We start from the raw sequence: 10561 nt of genomic DNA on the forward strand, positions 1-10561 counted from the left end.
GAGAGAGAGAGAGAGAGAGAGAGAGAGAGAGAGAGAGAGAGAGAGAGAGAGAGAAAGAGAAAACACATGCTGAGCACTGCTTCTTGCTAAGCTCCAGGAAGAGGCTGCCTGCAGTTCTGCCCAGGAGAGCAGGCAGCACAACCGCGGTGAATTATCACTCCTACTGTGCATGGCACAGTGGATCTGACACACAGCTGTGCACAGGCTGTCTCTGGCTTTACTTGGTGCCCACAGGACCTATTGCCATAGATGTTAAAGTCAAACAGACTTGACCTGGTTCTGAGCTTATTTTTTAAACCACTAATGGCTAGAAATGTAATTTTAAAAGTTAATCATCAGATTACTCAGTGCCTTCTCAGATTTGTGCCCACAAGTTTAATGTATTTCTGAAAGTAAATTTAGCTCACGCACACGGGAGGAGCAAGCTAACCTTCTAACACAGAAGCAGCAAAGCTTCTTCAAGGCGCTTTGCTAACTCACACGGAGTTTATTTCCACTTTAAATTGTGCAGTTTTGCAAGTCAGCGAAGTTCTTCAAATATAACATTTGCTCATAAAGGTAGAGGAAGAAAGGCAAGGGTGGGCTCTGGCACCAGATAAGCAGTTGTTGTGGCTGTGTGCTGGACCCTTTGACCAGAGAGGAGACACAGTTAGCACCTAGCCCAGTATGGGCACACAGTCTGCATTTGCTGGCAGCAGCAATCAGGTTCACTGTTCCCTGGTTCCACTGCTAAATCCTCTGTCCTACATCTGCTCCCACTGTTCCTATCCTACAAGATAATTTAGTGCAGATCCTTAGCCCCTCCAGGCCTACAGACAGTATTTTCTATATCCATAAGATGAACACAGGCAAATACACATGCATACATATATGAAGTCTAGCATCATTTTAGAGGTATTACAATTTTTAGTAAATTTCACTAATTAAGGAAGTCACTGAATTTGGGAAATAGCACTTTTACTCTGAACTCAGATAGCATAGCAGAAAATTAAGTCAGTATTTTTAAATCCCAGTTACAAAAATCTGATAACTTATGTTTCAACTCCAAATACAGTGTAAGCTATGTACAGCTGAACCTCCCGGCTTGCTCCTTATGTGCTCGGTACTGGGCTAACTCCCTAAGAGCACCATCTTCTCATCGGCCCTCAGACACAGCCATGCTGCTCGTTCCGTTCCCTCTGCAGATGAAGACACTGAAGAGCAGGACTCCAGAGCTGCCCTGGATGAAGGGCTCCCTCCTGCAGGGCTGCTGGTCCTCTTAGCTTCTCCACTACCCCGAGGCCCATCTCTCCTAACACTGCTGAGCATTTCTACATGTGCTGCCAACGGAAAACTCTTTCCATAATTACTTCTCTCAAGGATCACTAAGGCATGTAAGTCAGACATATTTTCAAGGGAAAACCTTACATATCCTTCACTGCTGTCAAGCATGGTACACGTCTCAGCTCTAACTTCCCACCTAGTGGAGTATGGCATTTGCAGGTGCAGCACCCAGTCCACCAGGGGAGTCAGGTGGTAACCATTACTGAGCAGGAAAAACAGGTCTGAGCAATGAGACTGCTTTTCCTTTTACCAACCTGGCAGGCTGTCTTTCCTTCAAAGGGTGGTGGCGGGGTTGAGGGGTGAGGTGTCTCTATAACTGCTTCCAATGTATTTATATTCGAGGAATAGTCTTGTCCTATACCAAATATCCCTAAATTTCTATTGTCTTCCCTTTTACCATTTCATCAGTACTTTGATTTCCCCAAATTAGGTTTGTGGGTTTCACACTACATCTCTACATATATGCAATCTATCAGAATCCTTGCACATGGTTTACCTTATGTAACGCTTCTGGTCATGTAAGGTTGACGGAGTCTCGAGCAATTTCTTTAGAAGTAACTCTCTTAGATCTTCAATTCCTGCTTCTACTTCAGCATAATCTATTTTTAAAAGATGCAAGATTTACAGAACTGAATTCAAAATCAAGGTTCAGAAAGCAGAATTCTGGTTGCTTTTTGACTGAGAAGAGACACAAGGGACCTTTGTGGAGGGATCAAAACACACATCTCAAGTGTATAGGAAGGCATGAGCATTCGTCAGAATTCAGTGACCTGTAACATGTAAGGTCTGTGCATTTCACTGCATGTAAATTTCACCGCAGTAAAGAAATAAATTCTGCTTTCTGAAACCTTATGGATTTCATTCTTTTAAATTTAGTAAGACCTATGGTATTTCTCCTAGTTAATAAGTTTTTAACCGTAAGCATTTAAGCTTTTATTTTCTGTAAACCTGGTATAGAACAATTTTTTAAAAGTACTGAGTTTGCTTTAGAGTGAGAGTAGAACTCATAAATACACTGTTTTAGCCTCAGAGGGGAGACTGAAATACAGATTTCCATGTCTGTGAAATCTTGCCATTGCTTCTCTCTAGTATGAAAGTTTTTAAATGCACTGTGATTAAAAAATAGCAAAGCATCTGAGGCTAGCCCTCGCCACGGACGCTCATTCCCATCACACAGCAGTAAGAAAACGCGTGAGCTTAGTTTGCACTAATTGTTTTACATTTTAAAGAAAGAACCATATAAACAAGATCTAAGATGCAAGTAGCACTCTGTAGAACATATACTCCACATTCCTCCTGCAAAAGGAAAAGACAGGTCTAAGAGTAATAAATAAATCTTACATTTCTTGAAAACTTGCACCTCCGTTTTCCCAAAGAGCGATTTGGCTTTTTCATAATCATTAATAACTACATCATAATCCCCCTTGAAAATAAGAAACAAGTTGTGAGATCATTAGGAAAGAACAATGAGCACATGGTTAATATAAAATATCTTATTTTATATTATCTTATATATTTTGACCACATCTTTAAGATCAGCAACATCTATAACTGCACACATACATAGGCTGTACCTTTTGAATATTCCGTTTAATATTGAGAGGAAGGTTGAAGAGAAATTTAAATCGCTGAAGTACGTTGAGTGCGTTCCTAGTGGAATCTGCCTTGTCTTTCCGACCTAACACTTCTTGGAACAAAGTGTCAGCAGTGTTACTTGCTCCTGTTGTAAACAGAGAAAGGAAGATGGGTGACAATGACCTGAGTCTGAGCACTAAAAGCAAACGGTAATGTTACACTGCACTGAAATTCAGTAGACTTTTAAAAAGTTTGATAAAATAAAATTTCTAATTTTTAAAGTTTTTCATATGTTAAGAATGGTATCTAATTAAAAGCAACATTTACTAAATAAGCTCAAATAATTTTTTCCAATATACATCTATACTTATTTTAAAATCTTCTAAATTTTATAACAACTCTGGATATTTAAAGAACACACACAAGCCACTTAAATTCTATTAATTCTGTATCACACTACAGTTAATAAATGGGATATGGAAAACTGTCTTCATAAAAATGTTTTTTAAAAAAACATTAAAGCTAACCCTACTTCTTGACAAAATTATCCCTCTATGTTGTAAGCACAGAAAATTATATAAACCTTAAAATGACAAAATCTTAACACAGCATCATTACTGTTTCTTAAATCAGCTAAATCTTGTAAAATCATGTATGACCAGGATATTTCGTATGATTCTTTCCTTTAAAAAGTACAAATTATACATATCACTTTAAATGAATGCTGTTTTTCTAAGGCAAAATTTGCTATATACGAAAATAGTTTAAATTTTGCAACATGTGAATTAATTTTAATTAGCTACAAGGAATAAAGAGAGCAAGAATAAACTGCTTTCAGCTGTCTGACCTGCTTGTAAAAAGTTTCTACATTATCTGGTCTAGTGACTATTCTTTAAGCAAAGATGAAAAACGCACCTCGCCTCACTGGGTGGCTTGCACACCACAGCCACACTGTGGGTGGCCTGATCCTGTTAAAAGTCGTCTTTGTAACATGATTGTTTTATCTAAATAATGTTTAAATTCTGTTGAAATTTTAAAGGCCTGATATAAAAACTTCGTTTGGTCAAGAGAGCTGTTTTTCCCACATGCTATTTAATGTGGATACTAAACCTCTATTGTGGGATGAGAAGTACATTTCCTTCTTGCCACCAAGCCACGTAATGAAGGCTTGAGTGAGTACTGAAATCTGATTAGAATTTTAAAACTTTCTGCAGAAAAAACAATCTTAAAGCATTTGCTTATCATTTTAAAAGTATAAACATAATGAGTTTAAGCTTTGTAACTTAAATTTGACATGGAACAGAATCTTTTCTGTTTATTTATTTATTTACATGTAAAGTTTGGGTCTCACACCAGCAATTCCTTTTTCTATGCAATGAAAGGATTCAGAGCAAAGAGTCTGAATTCAAATTATTCTCATCATTTTAAAGTAATAAAAAAATTCCAGCCAACAATTTGAACTCTAAAAATATGAAAACAAGAACAGGTAGAAAATATACTACTCTTGAATAAAATACATATATTTTCTATAGATAATTTTATAAGAAGAAATTTAAACTGAAATTAAAATTTATGCCAAAATTTGTGAACTGAGAACCTGAATTTATACAAGGTTGAAAATTATATAGACAACTTTCACTAGTAAACTATGATTTTTCTGTGATTTGTACTGCATTTACAATAAAAATATGGTTCATAATTCTGACATTATGAAAGATATTAAATGATAAAATGTTTCAGAGCAATGTAACTAAGATCTATCTACACATCATATATAGTCACCGGCAGTCACAAAATGCTTTGAGTATCTCCTTCGACTGCAAGGAGACAAGAGCACTGTGCACAGGAATGGGGGTCCTCATCACATGTGGGGCTAATGGTATGGACAAAGGCATCAGCTGGATGTCCACTAAGCCATCCCACCAAAACCCTCCATGTGTGTTAATCCACATACACCTTGCTCCTCCCTCACACCAAGAATGCCCAATTTTAAGGCAACTGATATGATTTTCGGTGTCCACTGAGTGAACACAGAATAAATGTACATGGATTAGATGGCCATGCATGCATGCTTTGCCCTCAGACGCCCGGTTTAACAGAAGCTGATGCTAGGTCTCAAATATTCTTTCTCCTTGTCTGAGAATGGCTTCCTCAGCAGTTCATTTGGATAATGACTATCACTGTCTCACACATGGGCCTCAGGAACTAACTAACTGCAAAGCCCTTATGACACCACAGTGAGCCCACAGAGCAGTGAAATGTGTCCTAGGGTAACAAGGGAAGAAGCTGCTGTCACACTATACACTAATCCATTACACTCATACCTGTCTCTTACAGACACCTAGAAGATCCACTTTTGTCATTCTAATGGTATCTTATAAATTCAGGCATGTTTATTTAGAGTAGACATTATGCTGCCTCCTATTTCAAGGTGACAGCACTAGTCTCTTTCTTTGTAAGGACAACTTGAGAAGGGAATTTACAGAAGTGAGGTGTGTGTGTGTGTGTTGTACCTCAAAGGAATATAGCGCTGGAACAACACAGGATGTTTCCCAACCATCACACAGTTTGTCCCAGGGAAAGACAAGGTTTTGAAAACAGGAAAGCAAATGTGAAAGTTGCTGGAGAATTAAAGTACCTCAAAAAATGCACACTGGTACTTGGCAAAGGCAGGGCCTCCAAAAGACTAACCCTTCTCTGAGGGCCTCTGTTTCGACAGGCGCCAGCATGACTAGCTAGTTCTTTCTGTAACTGGGTGACAGCACACAGTGCCTGAGACAGTGTGCATTAGTTACTCACACAACCATGTCACATCCTGGAGCCCTACAGATCCACATGGTATGCACATAAACACATGCTAGAGAGCTGAAGCTGTTGGCTCTCATGAACCAATCTGTTGCGACACAAGTTTGGGAAAAGCTAAAATTAGGGTTGGCTCATCTTTTTCTTTTCTGAATGCAATCTACTAAATATTTACCAAATAATCAATTAGTAGAACTCAGTTTTTTTCTCATACTTGATTCTGATAGCACATGCACACACACACACACACACACACACACACACACACACACACTTACTTAGAAGAATAGGTTTCCCACTAGAGTTTAAGACCTTTCCCAATATAGGTTTCAGACCAACTTTACAGCACCAGGCATGAACCTAAAGATCACAGAGGTGTTAGTTACCCCCATGTTGTCACACTGCTACTGCACTGGTGCACATACTGTACCTGGCAGGTCAATTCAATAGCATGCTGGGTCCAACTCTGGGTAAGACTGTATTGATATAGTTTCTACCCAAAAAGCATGCAAAGCTCATTTGCTCAATTTAATACAAAAGGGATGTAGTGAAAGCCAGAAAGATACTTGGTGATCAACTCTCAGGAATTCTAGACTCAGGTTACACATAAACTCAACAGAATTTTCTCTATTCTCTCCTTGTGTCCTAAACTGGCTCTATTACCTGAGACTAGAAATGTAAATGTCTCACAAACCATTTTCCTTTTCAAATTACATATACGCAACCAATGTTTCAATACTCCCATGTTCATTTATGCCCTGCCATGGGCTCCTTGTCTACTTCAGTTATTGAGCTCACCACAACCGCTGCCCTTTATCTGGTCTCCTGTTGAATCGACAGTGACCCCACTAGCCTCCTCTTCTAAGCACTCCATCACACGGTTTCCTGACTGAGCCCCTTTAGGTGCTCACCATCTTCAAGACTAACTCTACTCTAAGGAGAACTCTGGTGGGCACAGCCTGCATTTACATCACCCCTGCTCACTAGCTTGCAGCTTGTCTCCTACCTAGAGCCACTGCCTCCCTTTCATGCTGCTGAGGCCCTGCAAGAGACACACCTGCATCCACCTACTGCACTGCCTACCTGCCAATCTCTGCTTATCTGTGTGGCTGTATCCTATGTCTCTTTTAAGACACAGAAATGGCTTGGGTAAATACTTGTTTGCGTAAAATTCAGAATATATTCATTTAAACAAAGTTTATGACTTGGTGCTTAGAGGCAAAAGCCCAACAAACCCCAAGACAAGGAATAACCGCAGGAGTGATAAACAAAACGAAGGGTTTTAAGTCCTGTTAAATCCAGAAACTTAGACGGAATGTCGAAGGAAAGCCCCCAGCAAAGGTAGCATTCTTTCTACAAAATATGTTCTTACTGACATCACTGGACCTATGAAAAATGGTTACCTAAGGCCCAGGGTGTTCACGGTCTACTCACGGGACTAAACTGAGCCATAAAAACAAAATTCACTTTGTTTCATAACCCTGCATTCATAAAATCTCTAAACATCTATGTGAGGTTGCTTCTTTTTTTAACCCTGCTTTAAAAGGGAACCATATATTCAAGGCTACCTTATGAACATTACTTCATATTACACATTGACTACATGTATGAAACATAACTTAAATTTAAAACATGTAATAGTTTTAATAATAGTACAAATGAATTTATCTGATGAATTTCTTCTGCTATTGGGGCAAGTACCTCGGAATGTCAGAAAAAGAACAAAAGGGGAAAAGGAGGAAACACAGAGTCTGTTGGGCCTACAACTTTTACAGAATGTTCTAGAGTATGTCCTTCTGGGGAAGGGCAAAGTGTAAATAACCAGACGTTGCCTGGGCATCTGCTGTGCAGGAGCTGAGGCTCTGCCCTGTGTGCTGGCAGATCTGATGATGGAGATGCCGCTGTCCACTCAGCAGTAACCCTGGCTGCTGTCTCAGTGCCAATTGGTTTCCAGGTAGCAAAGTACAGTTCTTGAGAAATGTCATGGTTTCTCGTAAGTAAAATGCAAGCAGATTCACTTCATTCTATTGTCCTTGAGGTTTTGTAAGTCATTACCATGCCCTTGCCCTGGGAAATCCCGCAGACCTGCACTGCACCTTGTTATAAAGACCATTAGCAGTCGTGAAGAGTAGGCAAACTTACTATTGAGGACATTCTCCAATTTCTGTGTCATGGATCCTTCTACTTTTTCAGTTCCATCTGCTTCTAGCTTTTGATGGATAGCTAGGAAAAAGCAAACAAACCTAGTTACAATGTGGGCCACTTTAATGGACAGAAAGATAAAAAGGCCTTTTAAAGCCATTGAAAAACAATTTTAAAAATTGTTCTATTATTTTTCACCATTCAAGAGGAACATACATATGCAATATTCTGGAAAAACACAGATGATAATATTTACATTTACACCTTAACATTATTCAAGTAGTATACAATAGACACACTTATCTGATCTTCAATTATAGCATTGAAAAAGAAAAGAGAAAGAGGGACTTCAGGCGCTGTGGGTCTTTAGCACATCTTCATGTGGCCATAGGAAATCACTCTTCCTCCTCAGCAAGATACAGGGTACTGCGATTTGGGTTCCACCAACCTCAAAAAACCTTAATTTCAGACCTGGACTATCACATGGGGAATACATATTAGTTCTCTTATATTCACAATAATTTCCTGGAGGTTCCATGGAAACATTTCAGAACACATACCAACACTGGGTAGAGAAAGTGTGTGTGTGTGTGTGTGTGTGTGTGTGTGTGTGCGCGTAGGCGGAGGTGGGGTAGGTGGGTGTTTACATTCCTTGACTCAATGATAAAGAATACTGGAGAATGAAGAGGGAAAGTTTAAAACAGCTCTCAGGCTTATTTTGGTAAGGAATTAAGACTATGATTTCAAATTTTAAAGCTGCGACAAAATAAAGCCAGCATAGCAAACCCTAGTTGAACTGTGACTGCGCATGAAGCGCTGCATTTCTGAGGTGCGTGTGTCATCCGCTGACAGTGATGTGCCTCCCAGTATTTATATCAGAACGATGAGAAAGAAGACTGTGGCAACACTCAAATAAACATGCTCAGAAGGTCACCAAGCCAAGCTTGGAATGTGAGCTCGGGCAGCCAGGTTCCAGTCCTTAAGGCCTCAGTCCATGCTGTTCATGCAGCACAGATCAGTAACTAACTCACACCACCTAGGCTTCTGTTTGCACGTCTGTAAAATGAGAGCAGTAAACTTACTGTGCCATTAGGGAACTGTATTCACTTTTAATAAAGAAGTTTCTCCTCACAACAGTGGCAGAAGAAGCCTGGGTTTCTCCTTTTTCACACAATTTGCTCAAGTGAAAACACAAATGCAACATGTTCCACTTTGTGGTCTTTCAGTGAACTAAACACCACTTTTGAATATTAATTAGGTACTCACTAACATTCACGTGGTGAATCTATTACAGCTTCTGCTTGGTTACCTACACAGGTGCCAGTTTATGCTTCACAAACAAACACGGCTAGTTCATGTAAATGTGGATGTGTCTATTTCTTTTACGAGACCTATATAACTCAATTTGATGTACTAGTCTTTTTAAAAAAAAAAAAACAACTCAGTAAGTTTTTAAAATTTAAATTCAGTGTTCAAATACTTTTGAATATGTTCTCAAGTCCAGAGAATGTTTATTTTTCTGTTCATTATAATTAGCCTTTAATCCAAATTTTGTTCTTTATACTACATTTTCCTGTAATGTTACCTCAATTTTGTTTTACATTCTAAAACACACAAAGTGTTCCTGTATTGAACTGAATCAACACATTCATAAAAGGAAAAACAAACGAACGGGGGAAGAACAATCACTACTTTTTTTTTTTTTTTTAAATTGTCTTTGCTGATTCAGAGTAAAGAAAATGTGAATCTTTACTGGCTCAAACTTAAATTACACAGTAGAAATGACCCAACATATTCCCACACATCAAAGCTTAAACTTGAATTCAACTTGTAAAGTTAAATGGAAGAGAATGTCCCTGCATCTAAGCATTAAAAGCTACACTAGGCAGACTGCTCCAGGGAAGCAGGTCTGCCTACAGCACATGTAACACTGCTGCAATGATGCTCTGACAAGCTTGGTTGCAAAAGCAGGGCTGGCCCTCTGCAGCTCACTGTCCTGAGCTCCTGGGCAGGCAGCACATGCTCCATAGCCTCACTGCAAATGTTATTCTCTAAGTGAAAACCAACAATACAGGAAACTGTGTGGCCACATTTTCTGATGCTGACATAAGCCATCACTGATCAGCAGGTCAAGACGGGGTGACCTGGTTCCCTGAGCTCAGTTTACAGCCCTTTCTGCTGACAGAGCAACTTCCTCCAACCCATCTCTACCACAGCAGAGCCACTGTCAAGCTGTCAGCCAAGCATGAGGTCTAAGAGACACTGGGATCTGATAAAAGCAATCCTATTTTCCAGAAAATTAAACCAAATAACCCAATGTCTGGTTCATTTGGCCTTTTATTTTCTCTGAAAACATTTTTAAATAGAATAACTCAATAAGCAACTGGGTACATGATCACAGGTTTGTTATTGTTTCTAATCTATTAAAAACTTAAATATGTGCGCTAGTTGAATAGAATAAGCTTAAAGGTAGGAAACAAAAAGGTATTATAAGAGCACTAGTCAAAAAAATTAGAAGTTCTAGGAAAGGGTCTGCTATTTCTTTTGAACTACATCATTGTCTCACTGTAAAACACACACTGAGTAAAATATGAAACTGCAACTTCAGTCAAAAAACTCAAAATGCCTAAGCATGCACTTACATAGATGTCAATGTTAAATAAGCCAGAGAGAGAGAGAGAGAGAGAGAGAGAGAGAGAGAGAGAGAGAGAGAGAGAGA

At 39.1% G+C, this 10561-nt stretch overlaps 1 protein-coding gene across 1 annotated transcript in view; it reads right to left on the reverse strand.

Annotated features, from left to right (window-relative positions):
• Exoc2 (exocyst complex component 2) overlaps positions 1-10561 on the reverse strand; it is a 160023-nt gene that overhangs the window by 89835 nt on the left and 59627 nt on the right. The window contains exons 7-10 of the mRNA XM_021215509.2: positions 7843-7923; positions 2898-3043; positions 2665-2746; positions 1820-1922 (exon numbers count right to left, since the gene is read on the reverse strand). Of these exons, the coding sequence (XP_021071168.1) occupies positions 1820-1922; positions 2665-2746; positions 2898-3043; positions 7843-7923 (412 nt within the window). The remainder of the gene's footprint in view (positions 1-1819; positions 1923-2664; positions 2747-2897; positions 3044-7842; positions 7924-10561) is intronic.

This window comes from Mus pahari, chromosome 16 (genome assembly GCF_900095145.1).
Source record: "Mus pahari chromosome 16, PAHARI_EIJ_v1.1, whole genome shotgun sequence".
In the NCBI taxonomy this organism is placed as follows: Eukaryota; Metazoa; Chordata; class Mammalia; order Rodentia; family Muridae; genus Mus; species Mus pahari.